The sequence below is a fragment of the Cydia strobilella genome, chromosome 27 (genome assembly GCF_947568885.1).
Source record: "Cydia strobilella chromosome 27, ilCydStro3.1, whole genome shotgun sequence".
NCBI classification, from domain to species: domain Eukaryota; kingdom Metazoa; phylum Arthropoda; class Insecta; order Lepidoptera; family Tortricidae; genus Cydia; species Cydia strobilella.
In genome coordinates this window covers 6,998,234-7,016,767 of record NC_086067.1, presented here as the reverse complement: position 1 = coordinate 7,016,767, position 18,534 = coordinate 6,998,234, and the positions used below count along the sequence as shown (strand labels likewise).

Genomic DNA, 18,534 nt, shown 5'->3' with positions numbered 1-18,534 from the left:
TGCTCCTTTGTCAGACTCCGCCATGGCGCTACTGCAGCTTGTACGAAAGACTATTGTTAATAGATTAAGTTAATTGTAAGAACATTGTATTGCTGTTTTCTATGGAGCGACATGTTCACCTCGGTGACAAGCTCTTAAATAAAGAGAAAAAAAAAAAGACGTACAAATAACACTTGCACTGCGTATGCTATCAAAATTAAATCGTTGCAGACTTTACTCGATCTAACTCTATCTATGTTTGAAATGAGACAGTCCTTTGACAAACTATACACATATATTTGATTTCTGAATGTACGTCTGTGCTATGTGGGTATTTATAAATGTCAATGTCAAAACTGCCAAAAGTAAGAGCAAAATAAATAAACAAAAGTTTTATGATTTTGTAAGGTTTTAACTGAGTTTTTAGTTATTGTAAGCCTCATGCAGTTTATATGTTTAGTCTCCTATTTACCTTTATAGGATGAAGGTAAGTACACAATATGTTCACCGGTATTTTAGGTTATGTTGAAAAATTATAACCTTTGCGTTATTGTTACGTTGTTTGATAAGAACGATTGTAAATAATATACGAGATAATAGTCATCTAGTTATTTGATAATCTTGTGAATTCCTTTGTAGTACCTTAAAACCAACTCGTATCATAAAGTGTAAATCAAATTAAATTCTTGTAAGTGTTCATGGTTTTTATCCTTAATACAATAGTCTTATTATTTTACGGTTTAGTGTATATTAATATTATGGCCTTCTCGTTTGACTTTTCACTATACTTAAGGCATATATCTTTACTTGAAAATAGTTGTATTGTATGAACCGATTTTGCATGCACAACCAGCCTTAGTTTATAGTTTATAATGGTTCATTATTTGTGACGTTTTCAACCTAAAGGTACCACATTGTCGCTTGTCGATAAGGTTGATTTTAAATTGAAGCTATATGGAAATAGCGCCTTATTGACAACCGACAATAAGTACCCTTTTGATTGAGAATGCCACATTTTTTTATGTGGGTATTTTGCACTTTGTAGCTTTTCCTCAGTCACCCGTTGACCACGAACTCTGTAAAGGGTTCGAAACGTCAGGACGTATTATATATTCCATATATGTGATATAATCCGTTTTCATAGTTTTATTTTATAATTATTTATTTAAGCTTTTATTTTTCCTTAAATAGTTTTACATGATAAAAAAGTTTTCTAATATTATTGTTTTCCATTTTCACTATTTTAAGGACCCCTGTTGGGTATAGGCCTCCTCCATATCTTTCAACCTTTCTCGGTCTTTTGCCTTGATTAGCCAATTTTCTCCGGCTGTGACTATAATATCCTTGGACCACCTTGTTATGGGTTTTCCCGCCTTCCTTTTGCCATGGGGTCCTGGCCACTTTGTGACTTTGTTGGTCCATCTGTCATCTGTCAATCTTCCTATGTGGCCGGCCCATTATTTTATAATACAACACTTCAAACTCTTGTGTTTTGTATACATATTTAGAGATATTAATGGGTTTACCGTGTTTCAGCTGGGTTGCACCAGCTGTGGTGACGGGTGACTCAGTATAACTAAAATTATATTTTTTTAAATTCCATTTGTGAACATGGCTTGTATTTTTTTCTTTTTGTATTAAAATAATATTTTCAGACATTCCTACTGCTGAAACAGTGTAAACATCAGCTTATAAGACACTTCAGTGAAGCGATGTCCAAGCACCGGATAGCCGTATGTCAGATGACGTCGGTGGCTGACAAAGCTGCTAACCTGGAGAATGTCAGCCAGCTGGTCAGCAATGCGGTTAAGGAAGATGTCAAGGTAACCTGTATTTTCTAAAACCTTCCAACTTTGGTGAATGTTTCCGTCTTTTCCGTTTTTAGGGTTCCATACCCAAAGGGTAAAAACGGGACCCTATTACTAAGATTTCGCTGTCCGTCTGTCTGTCACCAGGCTGTATCTCAAGAACCGTGATAGCTAGACAGTTGAAATTTTCACAGATGATGTATTTCTGTTGCCGCTATAATAACAAATACTAGGAAGTAAGGAACCCTCAGTGCGCGAGTCCGACTCGCACTTGGCCGGTTTTTATTAAGGTATTCGAGCTTAGATGGCTTGCTTAAATTAATATCAAATTTCAGATGATATTTTTCCCTGAAGCGTGTGACTACATTTGTGACAACAAACAAGACACGTTGAAATCTGCAGAGCCGATTGTAGGTGGCAGCACTGTCGACAGCTACAGACAATTAGCTGTTAAACACAATGTGTGGTTGTCTATGGGAGGGCTACATGAACAGGTAAACCTTATGGTCTCTACAGACCTTGCAACCATTGTGTCGTTTTCAAGCAAAAGGTACCACATTGTCGCTTGCCATAAGGACGCTCTGACAAGTTTTTCGTATAAAGGTACAAGCAATTTTCGCCCTTATGGTAAGCGACAATGTGGTACCTTTTGCTTGAAAACGTCACAAATATACTCGTATTATAGTAGTAATTTTGTAATTTTGTTAAACAAATTTGTGATTAATTTATAATTTAACTAAAAAAAAAGTATTGACTTTTAAATGTATGTGAACATTATTAATAAATATGAATATGAATAATTGATTTCTCCATGTTTCAGAATAAAGAAGACCAAACTAAAATATTCAATACACACATTATAATAAACAACACTGGTGACATAGTGCAGCAATACAGAAAACTGCATCTCTTCGATGTAGAGATACCGGAGAGGAATGTGCGGCTTAAAGAGAGTGATTTTTGCAGTCCCGGACGGCATATTGTGGCGCCTGTGGACTCTCCTGTCGGGAGAATAGGTATAGTTGGGCAAGCTATTTCCGTCAGTAGAAAAAGGCGGCAAATTTAAACTATAGTGTGACCAACACCGCTGTACCGCTCCTTAAGCCCCCTCCACACTAGTGCGCGAATCGCGGCGCGAAGCCGCGAACGCGAGTGTGGAGTCTAGTTTGCTAATCAGCGACATCGGCTCCACACTCGCGTTCGCGGCTTCGCGCCGCGTAGTCTGGAGCGGGCTTTAGGTATGCGAGCTGCGAGCTCTGACATTTTGGAAAAAAATCCAAAAACTGATTCTACAAAAAAATTCGAAACGAATATCGAACCTGCTCACCAAATTTCACGAGAATCGGTTGAAAAACGCGACCTCTAGACAGGCGTGGCTCACTCCTCGTCGCTACAAGTACATGCGGCCCACACCAATTTTGGTGTCTAACCATAGTAGTTGCTCGCGCTTGCGCCACCTAGCGTTCACATATGTCGTAATACACGCGTTTCGTTTGAGAGTGAATCTTCTGTACGTAGTCCTATTATTTATTCTGTGCTGTAGACGAGAACATCCGAACACACGGAAGAATTTATGTCCAAGCTGAAACGGAGACCTTCGCTTTCGCCCGGTAAAAAATGTCCTCCCATAGGAAATGGGGCAAAAAATCCCCAAGATTGCTAATTTTTTTTTAATTTTACGATTTTTCAATAACTCAAAACTATGGCACCTTAAGATTTATTTCTTTTGGCAGGCATGGCGATTTGCTACGACATGAGATTCCCGGAACTTAGCACGGCGCTGACTGTACTCCGAGCCCAACTGCTGACGTTCCCTTCTGCCTTCACGCAGGCCACGGGCGAAGCCCATTGGCACACTATATTGAGGTACAGTTTCTTATCTTATCTTCTAAAACAATTCTATTACGTAAGATACCCGGAACTAAGTACAGCGCTGATTGTACTCCGAGCCCAACTGCTGACGTTCCCTTCTGCCTCCACGCAGGCCACGGGCGAAGCCCATTGGCACACTATATTGAGGTACAGTTTCTTATCTTATCTTCTAAAACAATTCTATTACGTAAGATACCCGGTACTAAGTACAGCGCTGATTGTACTCCGAGCCCAACTTCTGACGTTCCCCTCGGCCTTCACGCAGGTCACGGGCGAAGCCCATTGGCACACTATATTGAGGTACAGTTTCTTATCTTATCTTCTAAAACAATTCTATTACGTAAGATACCCGGAACTAAGTACAGTGCTGATTGTGCTCCGAGCCCAACTGCTGACGTTCCCTTCTGCCTTCACGCAGGCCACGGGCGAAGCCCATTGGCACACTATATTGAGGTACAGTTTCTTATCTTATCTTCTAAAACAATTCTATTACGTAAGATACCCGGAACTAAGTACAGTGCTGATTGTGCTCCGAGCCCAACTGCTGACGTTCCCTTCTGCCTTCACGCAGGCCACGGGCGAAGCCCATTGGCACACTATATTGAGGTACAGTTTCTTATCTTATCTTCTACGACCGGCCTGGCCTAGTGGGTAGTGACCCTGCCTGTGAAGCCGATGGTCCTGGGTTCGAATCCCGGTAAGGGCATTTATTTGTGTGATGAGCACAGATATTTGCTCCTGAGTCATGGGTGTTTTCTATGTATTTAAGTATTTATATATTATATATATCGTTGTCTGAGTGCCCATAACACAAGCCTCCTTGGGCTTACCGTGGGACTTAGTCCATCTGTGTAAGAATGTCCTATAATATTTATTATTTATTTATTATTATTATACCCGGAACTAAGTACAGCGCTGATTGTACTCCGAGCCCAACTTCTGACGTTCCCTTCTGCCTTCACGCAGGCCACGGGCGAAGCCCATTGGCACCCCCTATTGAGGTACAGTTTCTTATCTTATCTTCTAAAACAATTCTATTACGTAAGATACCCGGAACTAAGTACAGCGCTGATTGTACTCCGAGCCCAACTTCTGACGTTCCCCTCGGCCTCCACGCAGGTCACGGGCGAAGCCCATTGGCACACTATATTGAGGTACAGTTTATTTTCTTCTAAAACAATTATATTACATATGATTCCCGAAACTAAGCACAGCTATGCTGTATTGAGGTACAGTATCTTATCTTTCAAGACAGTGACCTTTAAACTGGCCCGCGAGCCAGCAAATCCAGCTCGCGAAAAGTGCGAAATTCCATACAGTCCGGCCCGCGATTACCGCGCGAAGTTTTATGGTTGTTATTGGCTACGCTCGTAGCGCGTAGCAAGCGCTGGCGCTAAATGTGTTAAACGTCAAACTTCTATAACGTTATAATTTACGTTTAAAATAACACTTGCAAAATCTGTGCTATCAACATCGCACCAGAGTTAGATTGTACTGACTGTGTAATAAACATTATCCTCTGAAAACTTTCCCCAAAGCGTCTACATGTAATTAATGTCATTAACGGGTGTAACGCGATTAAATTTTATTATTTTACCTTTTTTCCGACGTTTCAGCTAGGTTGTCACGGAACACTGACGTCCCAGCAAAATGTCAATTATGATTTTGGTAATCAACACAACATTGATTGTTGGTAACAAGGGCCTGATACTCTTTGATAGAGAAAGATGGTCTTATTGCGATTCCTATAAGAGGAAAGAGAAAATAATGCTTTGTCCTTATCACCGACCGGGATTTTTTTCATGGTCAGGTTATGGCAGCATAGGTAGGAGGCGATGGCAAAATACCGAAATTTATAAGAGTGAAAGAGAAAAAGGATTATGCTGCCGTACATTAACCTGTCAATACATGAATATGTCTTTCTCTTACCCCTGATCGCTCGGTTTCATCATGAAACCGAGAGTATTATTATTATATAGACATAGTATTACTATGTGTTAACGCCTCGTCTTTGTTCGGGCATCTTCGGGAGCCGTCGCCGACGCAATGCATGGTGCGGGGAGCGGGGCAGCGGGGCCGGCAACGGACATTCTCTCAGCAATCTTGCGACGGACAGTCGAGCCCGTCCGCTTACAGTGTTATTATAACACCTCTGTATCACCAAGTTAATATTATACGTGAATGTATTGGACTATGAGTGCCATTTAACTCACCTCATCCACGACCCCAAGATCTTCTCGTCCACCCCTACATGCGTGGACACTATGTCTATGGTTGGTAATGACTTTAATTATGTGTACAAAACGCGAAAGTTTAAAGGTGTTATATTATGTCTTCTACATACTTCGTTACGCCTCTACCAAGTGACGAAGCGTTGCGAGCTCAGCTTAGTAGCGAGGCGACACCCTCATACCGGATTTTATATTTCAGAGCGCGAGCCATAGAAAACCAATGCTACGTAATCGCCGCAGCACAAGTGGGTGCACATAATACCAAGCGGCGGAGCTACGGGCACGCGCTATGCGTGGACCCGTGGGGCCGGGTACTGGCTGATTGCGGGGAGGAGACAGGGTTCCGAGTGGCCGAGATAGACCTAGACAAGCTGAACGAGGTGCGCCAGAATATGCCTGTTTTTAGTCATCGAAGGTAAGACACCAAAGCGGAGAAGGAAAAAAATATCGCCATTTTTTGACAGTTTTGTGTGACAATTTTTTTTCCTAAAACTGGCTTTACTTTCTCCGTCATAATACTGACTCATTTACCGTGTGTAGCAAAATTGGGCATATTTTTTTATTATTTTTAAATAGTGTATCGACAATCTTAGTAGACACAATGTAATAGATTATTAACCAAGGGTTGAATGGCACCCATTTCTGTCGAGGTAGTTTGGCACTCGAACGCAGTGTGACCGCCAATAGTCCGAGACGGAAATGGTGCCTAGTTAAACACTCTACTTTTCATTTCGAATACGAGGAAAGTAAAATGCATGTGTTTTTTTTTAAACATGACCAAGTATACATTTTTATAGTATTTCTTAAGGGTACTTTCAGTTGACAATTTAGGCAAAAGTATCGTTATTTATGGAATGGAGTCAAATATCAGAATGAAAATTCATTTGTTGTACAAGCTAGCTGTTATCGCTGACTGTACTTTCCTTTCAACAGGCAACTAATACTCATCGAGACAATTCTAACAAACTCAAACACAACTAGTTGTTTTAACACAGAATTCCGTATCATATATTTTATTTTTGACAAAAAACTTATTTGTAGATTCATCATTATTATTAATTTCAGAAAAGACGTGTACTCCCTTTACGCTCTGAGCCTCCGCACCGGGAGCCTCGAGCCGGCGGGCGCGGGCGCTCCGGTGCCGCCACCGGAGCCCCCGGGGCCCTCCAGGCAGTTCGGCCACGTGCAGATACCGGAGACATGCGTGTTCTACACTAGCGACCTGACTTACGCCTTCGTGAATATACGGTTAGTAGACTTACAATAGGGTATTTGTCTACTAATCAAATCAGTTTCTTTTTTCGAACAGTCAAAACGATTTTGCTACTTTGGAATTTATTTGAAACACTAGCATGTGACGTCACAATCAAATTACTTACTCTTTATAGTTTTATACGGGTTTTAAAATAGAAATTGTCGCTAAAAATAACAGCTGTCTACGTTTCTCTATTAATCTTCTGGTGCTTTATTTCATGCATGGTGTAAAATAATTTATTTTCAATACAGTCAAATACCCTATAGCTATTACTTATCATCTCTCTCACACACTATCTTTTTGCCTTTATCTAATGAGCCGCGAATATTTCAAGTGGTAAAAGTTCTTTAATCTCCATAGACGCAGTGACGTAAGAACTTAGGTCTATACCATAGAAAAATATAAGTAAAGAAAGAGCTTTCTTACCAAAACGCGAGTTATTTCGTAGTCGACATCTAGCGTGAAGTAGCGGAATATGGTTAGGGGATTTGACTGTATTTAAACTAAATTATTTTACGCCATGCATGAAATAAAGCATCGGAAGATTAATAGAAAAACGTAGACAGCAGTTATTTTTAGACATAATTTCTATTTTAAAACCCGTATAAAACTATAAAGAGTATTTAATCATGACGTCACACGCTAGTGTTTAATATAAATTCCATAGTAGCAAAATCGTTTTGACAGTTCGAAAAAAGAAACCGATTTGACTAGTAGTCAAATACCCTATTATCAGTACCGCTACTTGACACCATGACACCAGATGTCAAGTGTCGCTACTGACGAAAAATGTACTGCTAAAACAATTCATAACTAATATTACATGCAGAAGGAGTTGAAAATAGAGTTCCGGTTATAATATTACCTGAAATTTGTTGAGCATTAGAGTTTTCGTTCGTCGCGACATCTATTGTCAACTAGCAGTACTGATAAATTCCGCTACCTGACACTAGACTAGACGTTTTGGTAAGAAAACTGATGTTTTTTTTTTATGAAATAGGAGGCAAACGAGCAGACGGATCACCTGATGGTAAGCGATTACCGCCGCCCATGGACACCCGCAACACCAGAGGGGTTGTAAGTGCGTTGCCGGCCTTTAAGATGGGAATACGCTCTTTTCTTGAAGGTTTGAAGGTCATATCGGTCCGGAAATACCGCAGGCGACAGTTCATTCCACAGTTTAGCTGTGCGAGGCAGGAAGTTTCTAGAGAAACGCACAGTTGAGGACTGCCAACCATCTAAGTGGTGAGGATGGTAATGTTCTCGCGTAGGGCGATGGCGAAAAGAAGCTGCAGCGCTTGATCCGAACAATTCCTCGGAGCACTCCCCGTTATACACGCGATAGAAAATGCAGAGCGAGGCCACATCTCTACGCAGCGCCAAGGAGTCAAGCCGTTCCGAAATATGCTGGCAGTCGAGTTTAACAAATACACATACTAAATTATAAACTGAAATAGATGTCACATATTAAAGAAAAAGTGATGAAGCCCTCCAGTGGTGAAGGCCGGCTATAGTAGTGTGACTATTCAAAAAACACAAATCAAAAATATTTTTCACTTCTCATGCAGGCGCGGCTTCCTCTAAGGAGCGCTTGTGCAGTGCACTCCCATAAATAATCATAATGAAATTATAGTGCCTAATTAATATATTACTCTTTAAGATCTATCGTACAAAAGTAAAATACCAATTAAATAATTACCTTTATTCATTATAAGTTTATAGACGGCCTATACTACTCGGCCTACTCCTATAATTTCATAGGAATCATAGGTAACGCGCGAAGCGGAGCGCTTTGGATTGCGCTCCTATGAAAAAGATTTAGTACATAAAATCAATAGGAAATTCAATGAGAGCGAAAGAGAAGTTTCGCTACAGTTCCGCACGTGAAACAGAAGATTTTCTATGAAGAAAGAGGTAAAATTGGAGCGGCGCTCCGTAGCCCGTTTGACCTTGCGCCCTCTCGTCGAATGCGCGCGCATTGTGCGCGCCATATTGTCACTTGTTTGTAAACAGACCTTAGTTAGTAGTCAATTTTAAAGTACGCGCGTGAATGGAATTTTGGCATTTTTTTATTATAAATAATTAACCAAGAGTTTAAGCAGTAAGTGCACATAATTTGTTTGTTGTGAGGTATTTAAAATGAATGAATTTAACGGGAGAATGTGAAAAAAGTTTACAAAATCGACTCGAGTTCAATATAAAAGGAAAACCTTGAACTTTCGTAACAATGTTCGTCAAAAACAAAAACTTATATGTCATTAAATAAGATCAATATGCAAAAACACCGTGGTTGTGTTATGTCGCTGTGATAAAAGTAACTAGGTGTTTTAGTTTATCGTGTTACCTACCTAAGTACATATGTCTTGTTTGGAGCGGGCGCGGGCGGGCCGGGCGACGGCTGTGCGGTGAGTTTGCTTGGACCGAAACCGATGTGTTAACAATTTAGCACATATTTCCATAAAATTTTAAAACAACATTCACAACCTAGAATCCATTTGTAAAATGAACTGCAGTTAGCGTCTATCGGTCGTCAAGATATTCGTAATAACGAAATTCTATAAGAGAGTTCAATGACCGTATTTTGTGTCGGTTAATTGAATGTGTAGTTTTTTACTGTGATAGTGAACACCCATAATATAGAATCACCAGCCGCCGCTGTTCTCATGCTCTAAAAGTGCTTCATATTAGACCTGCAAAGCGGGGTAAAAATCGTATTTTAGTCCCTAGGGAAAATATGTATACATATTTCTGATTTCGCCTACATTTACTTCCGAATCGAATCAGAATTCAATAAATCTGCCCGGAATAAATAAAAATAAATAAAATAAATATTATATCTTTCATTACTTATATTTCTCTATGGTCAATACAGACAAGTGTGGCATAGGAGAAGTAGTCGTCCACTATCGTTTTGAACCGTAAAATTAGCTTACCATCAATAAGATCTTTTCTTTATTCTTTATTGTATTGCAGTCATGTTCATAATACATTAGGTGTTACAGTTTGAGGATGGTAGGTACATGACACCCTGTAAGCGCACTCAATTTTCTTAAGTCTAGGTAATTACATGCATCTCATACAAATAGCAATAAAATCTATATTTATAACTATATTTTATCGACGTTTATGCAACGTTAAATGTCAAGTTCGTTTAGAAAATTAGTAAAATAATAAAATAATGATGCTAAATGTTAAATGTCCAGGTTAATTTATAAATAGATTTAAATAATGTGAAACAATATAGTTAATGTTAATTAACTATATGTCATTTTAGAAAATGCATAAATGTCAATAAATGTTTGTCTATTTGACACAGATGCGTGACGCCGGGCCATGTGCTGGTGGCGCCCCTGCGGTGCGCGGAGCGGAACGTAGACCTCACGGAGGAAGAGGCTCGCGATTTCTACGCCACCATACGACTCGTGCAAAAGGTATCTCGAAATCTCTAAATAAATACTACTTCTTTGATAATTTCTGAGGAATGGAGTGACGGACTGCGACAATTTCCAATTCAAATCTGACTGACGGTTCCGTTCAGAATGTCTGCTCTTTTCGGGGTGTCATCAGAATAAGTCAGAAACCATAGACATAGTACATACAAGTGGTTATAGACGCGCCACCGAGCGACCGGGGGTAAGAGAAAGAATATTCATATACAATTTGGGCAGCATAGGATTTTTTCTCTTTCACTCTTATAAATTTCGGTATTTCGCCTTCGCCTCGGTCGGTGATAAGGACAAAGCATGGCACTATTTTCTCTTTCCTCTTATAGGAATCGCAATAAGACTATCTTTCTCTATCAAAGAGTGTCAGGCCCTTGTCACAAACCAATACATTAAGGCTGCTGTTCGGGTCTCAAATAACGGTCAAGCACACTCAAACAACGACTATTTCAATACTTGGCATTCAATCAAACGCAGCCGTTATAAGAGACGTACTGCGATATATACAGGTTGGAAAAAAATTATGGGCCCTGGATAAAGTGCCTTAAAACCTCAAGTTAGCTTATTTTACTTAAAGGAAACATTATTTTATAAAATAAAAAAACTGCATTTAATTTTTTTTATCGATTTTTTATATGTACTTGTATATAAAGTGTAAAGTTTTTAATGTCTTTAAGTACATATCTCTAATAAGGTAATATTTATATTTAATATTTTAGCTGTACTATTTGTGATACAAGAAATACGAAAAATAATAATAATTAGAAACTAAAATCCTTTCTGAGCCATGCCGGGTCCAAAGGTCCCCATAACACTAGCAGCGTTACCCCGCTGTATGGCGATGGAGACCTGTTGGACGAGCCATGACTCAGAACGGGGGTCACTCCCTAGTGTAAATATACAATTTCAATAATTAATATTATACAATTAAATCTAAAAACTATTCTATTCTAATCTAAATGTAAATACTATTTGTAAAACTGTCACTCAAAAAGAATTTAACATTTTTTTTTGTAAAACCTAGTTTTTACAGTGTAACTATACTTTTGACATCTGTCAGTAAGGTTATTTGGACTGAGTCCCATAGTGGCAATATCTCCATCAAAACGTACGCCGTTCTGATGGAGATATTGCCGATATAGTAACGATAAAAAGAAGATTTTTTTGTTTTACCGGTTTTAACTGAAACTAGGCGAATTAAAAAAAAAGTTTATAGGACATTTAAGTAATAGAAATAGTTTATTCGTGGCACATTATAACACAAGAAGAACCAAAAGCAAACTTACACATAACATTACAACGCATATTTAACATTACATTACATCACACTACCGATATTAGCCACGAAATGGTCCCGATTTATTATTTGGTTTATTTTTGGTAATTAAATTTGATCTAGAATATACTGTTCTCTCTTGTGTCTATACTATACATTTTCGAAGTGGCGAAATACGTTAGATGCAACTTAAAACAGTTTCCGACTCGTGGCAACGCCCGAGTTGCGAGTTCTAGAAGGCCTATTGAACTTAATCCACCTAAAACGCGACTTGCCAAGTCTAGAAAGTGTATACATACGGTAGGACCTAAAGTTTATAACAAAATCCCGCTAGAACTGAAACAAATAACTAGCGACCTATGTTTTTATAAAAAACTCAAATCTAAATTGGCGTCCGATGCATACTATACGGTCGATGCCTTTTACGAGACCTAGCACTGTACTAAGTGGGTAAAACTTATTATTATTATCAAAAAATATATATAAAAAATAAAAATAAAACAACTTGTTGGCAACCCTGAGCGCGCCCCAAGATTCTACCTGCTGCGCGGCCGGCCAGGTGGTGGTGGCGCCCTTCCCCTCCACCAGCATAAAAAGCGCTGCGACACCGGCGACCGCCTCTTTCGTGATTTAGACTTCGGCTTCGAAACGTGGCTATTACTGAATGCATTTTGATTTATTGTACATTTATTTTTAATTTAAAAAAGTATTACGGATATTAAACTAGTTTTCTTGAGTAAATTATGGTATTGCTTACAAACTGGTTCGCTGGTTCAGCCTTGCCTCTTGAACTATGTAAATATCTATATAATTAATAAGACTTAAAACCAATAAAACTAAGTATTTAGCATGTAAGTACCTGACTTGTAAAATTGTATTTTATGAATAAAGTATTGAATTGAATTGGTTCTCGTGGGCACGTTGTATAACAAGTATATAGTTTGCAAAACATTTTTTTTATATTATTTTCTACAGTTGATGGAGAAAGTCCACAATACGGAATCGTGTACGGTGACCATACAGGACGGTCCCGATGCGGGACAAACTGTCAAGGTACTACATTGTTTCGCGGTTGTATGGTTTTTTTTAAATATTTATGTTAAGCTTATGGATCTTTGTCCTTAAATGTGACGTTTTCAACCAAAAGGTACCACATTATCGCTTGTTGATAAGGTTAATTTTTAATTGAAGCTATATGGAAATAGCGCCTTACTGACAAGCGACCCTTTTGGTTGAAAATGGCACAAATATCGCTAAATATTTTTTTAGTGTTTTAATTTTAATTTGAGGTAATAATATAATATATTTATTTTATTTATATGTATTCAAGTATTTATATATTATATCGTTGTCTGAGTACCCACAACACAAGCCTTCTTGAGCTCACCGCGGGGCTTAGTCAATTTGTGTAACATTGTCCTATAATAATTATTTATTTATTGTGATTTAATAGATGGGCAAAATATTCGGTATTCGACAAGTTTTCCAATGTTCGTATTCGGCCGAATTATTCAGTTAAAGTGCCAAATATTTTTAGTGTTCCGTGCAAAACTTTGTTTTGACAAACGGAACACTTATGGGATCACTTCGCCGGTCTTGTTTATTATGTTTGTCTTGTTGTAACACTAAAATGTAAGCTCCTGAACTTTCCAAGATAAAGATAAAGATAAAAATCAATTTATTCAAGTAGGATCTGTTGGATCGCTTTTGCATCGTCAAATATCTACATTTTATCTTACACGAAATTAATACTAAACTAGAAATAAAGCATGCATGCGCATAAAGTGCGATTACCTAATGGTAGTTACATTAAAATTATACATACCTACTTGTTGGCTGAATCAGCATTTTGCATCGTCAAAAACAAAATTATAAGCACAATAATCAAATTCTAACAATAATAGGTATATAATAAATTTACAATAATTTCCAAAACAGACAAAAAAAAGAAGTTTTAGGTAGGTACATTAAACAGTTATTTAAAGGTCTAATTTATATAAAAAGAATTAATTATTAAGCTTCATGCAGTCGTTCTTGTTTTGATTCAATTTAGGCCAAGCAGTTTTATCGTTAAGATAGTCTTCGACTCTGTAGTATCCTTTTTTCATTAAGGAGGTTTTTAAATATTGTTTTAAAGCTTTCATTGACAAATTAAACACCTGTTTGGGCAATTTTTTATAGAATAATATACATTGTCCCAGAAAAGATTTATAAATTTTACGCACACGAAACTTGTGCATTGCAATTTTATGATTGTGTCTAGTACTATTCATTTTCTTAAAGGAATCTATGTGCTTCAGAGCATAGACAATACACTCGTAAATATATTAAGATGCTGCTGTTAAGATGTTTATTTCTTTAAATCGATCTCTTAATGATTCTCGAGACCCCATCTTGTAAATAGACCGGATGGCTCTCTTTTGTAGAACAAATATTGTTTGTATATCCGCTGCCTTACCCCACAGTAAAATTCCATATGCCATTACACTATGAAATTCACTGAAATATACTAAACGTGCCGTCTCTACGTCAGTCAACTGCCTTATTTTTCTAGCACTCTCTCTTCCATCAGGTTACGTTTTTCCGTTGTCATTAAAACACATGATGAGACGTCTTGAATCTATAGGGATGTTTTGTTTTTTTTTTCTCTTTTACGAGAAAAAATAAATAATCAATCAATTCATCTCGTAAAATAAATAAATAAATATTAGGGGACATCTTACACAGATCCACCTAGTCCCAAACTAAGCAAAGCTTGTACTATGGGTGCTAGGCGAAGATATATATACTTATATAGATAAATACATACTTATATACATAGAAAACACCCATGACTCAGGAACAAATATCTGTTTTCATCACATACTTACACTTTGTTAATGTAATATAAAAGTATTAACCTTAGTAATATAAGTTAATCATTAAATTTAGATTAAGGTACTAACATTGAAAATGAGTGCACCATTTCGCCGTTAAACGCAAGTTTGGCGAAACTTGTATAAGTTTAAAATATGTTATACTTTTTTGAAAAAAAAAAAAAATAAAAAAAAATAAAAAAATAAAAAAAAAAACAAATAAATGCCCTTACCTGGATTCGAACCCAGGACCATCGGCTTCACAGGCAGGGTCACCACCCACTACGCCAGACCGGTCGTCAAAATTTGGAGTGTTGAACATTTGATTGAGAATCCCTTGCCCTTTTGACCTGTTTGTTTCTTGAGATTTGCCTAGGAAGTGAGATGTTTAGCTACTAATGTAATTGAAGCATTTTCAAATTCTTTATTTTGGACTTTTTTTATTGATACCATAGAGTAACTTATACTAGTGAGTTATACTAGAGCGGTACTGTCATAGTAAATTTTGTAACCCCAGTAAATTCACTGCCATCTGTCGGCACACTTTAAAACCAAAAATGAAGATTTATAAAAATACGATAGAATGTATTTAAATATAGATAAATGATTTTTTTTATTTGCATTAATTATTTTTATGATTTTGACCCATGTTCTTTCACTGATATGCGTTAAAATTGTTAAATAACAAACGAAACCGTCAACGCCATCTATTCGACTGTAGGCCAAAACTAGTAGCGCCCTCTGAACGAGAATCAAATTTTCCTGATTTTCGAGGCACGTTTTTTCCTTAGACTGTATCTATCTATTACGGAGTTATATCTATCTTTGTTGATACTTACCTACATTTTTTTTTTCAGCACCTTCACTGCCACATAATGCCGCGGAAGAAGGGAGATTTCATACAGAACGATCTCATATACCTGGAGCTCGCCAAACACGACCAGTAAGTAGTTTCAAGTCTTTATCGCTGTAAAATTATGTATTTTCGTTCTCTTTTATTCCATTATTGGAAACTGTTTTGCCTCGTCAAAGAGAATATATAGGATAGAGGGGTACTGTCATAGTAAATTTTGTAGTCACAGTAAATTTACTGCCATCTATCGACACACGATTAAAACTAAAAATAAAAATATCAAAAAATGTATATTTATTAGGTTAGGTTAGGTTTAAAGATATTTATTCTCATAAAAGACATACAAGTCACTTACACGAGATAAGTAAAAGTAATCCTACTTACGGTATCATAAAAGGTAGGTAGGTAGGTTTATTATATGGATAAATGATGATTTTTTTATTTGTATATGATTTTGACTCATGTTCTTTCACTGATATGTGTTAAAATTGTTAAATAACAAACGAAACCAAAGTTTCGTTACAATCCAACACGTAGTTTTAAAAATTAGAACGAAACTCCGTTTGTATGGGAAGGTTAAATTCGGCCGAGCTTGCTGGGGACTCTTAATTATTTTACTAATATTTTCTTCATAGCAAAGATAGATATAACTCCGTAATAGATGGATACAGTCTAAGGAAAAAACGTGCCTCGAAAATCAAGAAAATTTGATTCTCGATCAGAGGGCGCTACTAGCTTTGGCCTACTGTCGTATAGATGGCGTTGACGGTTTCGTTTGTTATTTAACAATTTTAAAGCATATCAGTTAAAGAACATGGGTCAAAATCATATAAATAATTAATGCAAATAAAAAGAATCATTTATCCATATTTAAATACATTTTATCGTATTTTTATAAATCTTCATTTTTACTTTTAAGGTGTGTCGATAGATGGCAGTGAATTTACAGTGGTTACAAAATTTACTATGACAGTACCGCTCTATCTTATTATATCCTCTTTCTTCATAGGTTCTCGTCGAGCCATCCGGCCAAGCCACCGCGGAGTTTGCAAGAAATGGAGGCGGAAGCGGCCTCGCTCAGAGAATCACTACTCACTTTGGACACTAATTGACAAATTCACATTTACTTGCCCTGTTAGAATCCATTTAAAGACGCCAGCCACGAATAATTTCGCACATTGACCTACCTGCAAGGTTCGGAACCGGTTTACAAAATACCGGTAAATACCGGTTTACTGCGTGTTTGCGTAATGCATCGCAACCATAATGTGATTTTGATATTGGTTATTTCATTTTATTCACAAATAAGCTAAGTGCCAGTTGCACCATCCGCACTTGACAGACTGATCAACGTCACCGGGCGCGCCGCGGCGGTTTACTATGAAACTTTCCATACAATAAAATTTAGCGAACTCTTTAACGATTACAAACAGTTGGTGCAACCGACCCTTAGACTAATAAACCAAGGCGCTTATAAGTAAGGTTATTATATCATAAATGCTATGTTACACTTACACTATAAGAATTATGATTTGTAGTGTAGTAAAAACTGTAATAGATGTCATATATTACAGAAAAAGTGACGAAGCCCTCCAGTGGTGAAGGCCGGATTCGAACCGGCGTCTTTAGCTGTCGCGGCTAACGCCATGAACCCCTAGGCCATCCCTGGACCACTGGAGCACCACTGGACCACTGGAGGGCTTCGTCACTTTTTCTTTAATATATGACATCTATTACAGTTTTTAATTTACATATAGTAGTGTGACTACTTAAAAAACACAAATCAAAATATTTAATAAAATAATTTGATTTGTTCCCAAACTTGTTTGTAGTGTAGTGTTTAGTTTGAAAATATATATTTATAATATGTATGCTAGTTTTAAGGTATCTAACTAACTTAATTTACTGTTACAGTAGTACAGTACAGCAGCACATTCGCACATTTATCGATATCGATAAACAGTAGGTACTGGAAGTGTCGAGCCCTAGTTGCTTTTTTTGTGTTGGCAGTATTGACATGTATTTGGTGTTGGCACAAAGTACGTTCCTAATTCGGTTCAGGGCTTGTTCGAGAGACTCTTAAAACGTAGTGTCTATTCTTTTCGGCATGAGGTATATATAATAAGTTGGTTTGGGCAAAAGGCAGATACTACATCGTGAATGTAGTGAATAAAACGTTTCCACCGTATTTTCACGGAAACTTACGAACGTCTCTTACTATTTCAGTCAGTCTCGGTACAAAAAGTACTGAGGTTGACTGAAGTACCATGAGAAATGCGAAAGCTTCCGAGATAATACTATGAGAAAGGATATTGCATCTGTACATTAATCGTTAATTAATTCTAGAATAATTATTTGTAAGTGTAAATAGTGTATTAATGCATAGTTATTTTCATCATGTTTTTTTTATAAATTAATTAAATATTATTCGCTATGTTTTTTTGGAAATATTTAGTAATTAATAAATTATAATTTTCTTACCTATATACTTATGTTATCCTTGAGAAATTACACCTTTTAATTTTGACGTGATTGTCTTATAAATCGATGAACACCGGTAGCATGCACGAAAAAGTGTCACGTTGTGGACAGATCTCCATGGTAACGTTGAGGACAGATCTCCATGGTAACGTTGAGGACAGATCTCCATGGTAACGTTACGGCCTTTTCATTCATGTTTTCTTATGACGTTATCACGCAAAATTATCGTCCGTAAGACGACTTTACGGACAACCATATGTGGTATTTTCTATAAAAAGGGACCTTATTGTCGATGGCGTTTACGCCATTATAAACGATGCTCAGCTATAAATACAATGCCGCGCGACGCTGTGCGGCGTAAGCGCCATTGACAATAAGGTCCCTTTTCATAGAAAATGCCCCATATTTTTATCAGTACAGTACTGTTTTAAGCGATGCGTCCATGGAATTGGTCATGGGGTGGTTATAGGGTTCATGGGCG

At 37.4% G+C, this 18,534-nt stretch overlaps 1 protein-coding gene across 1 annotated transcript; it reads left to right on the top strand.

Moving 5' to 3' along the window:
* The first annotated feature begins 330 nt into the window (after positions 1-330).
* LOC134753607 (nitrilase and fragile histidine triad fusion protein NitFhit-like) lies at positions 331-17,055 on the top strand. Its single transcript, XM_063689543.1, has 11 exons — positions 331-466; positions 1,635-1,802; positions 2,123-2,281; positions 2,608-2,803; positions 3,521-3,653; positions 6,090-6,305; positions 6,956-7,138; positions 10,462-10,576; positions 12,840-12,917; positions 15,577-15,662; positions 16,582-17,055. Exons 1-11 carry the CDS (start codon positions 461-463, stop codon positions 16,682-16,684), a joined length of 1,443 nt encoding a protein of 480 aa, XP_063545613.1. The 5' UTR covers positions 331-460; the 3' UTR covers positions 16,685-17,055.
* The last annotated feature ends 1,479 nt before the right edge of the window (positions 17,056-18,534 follow it).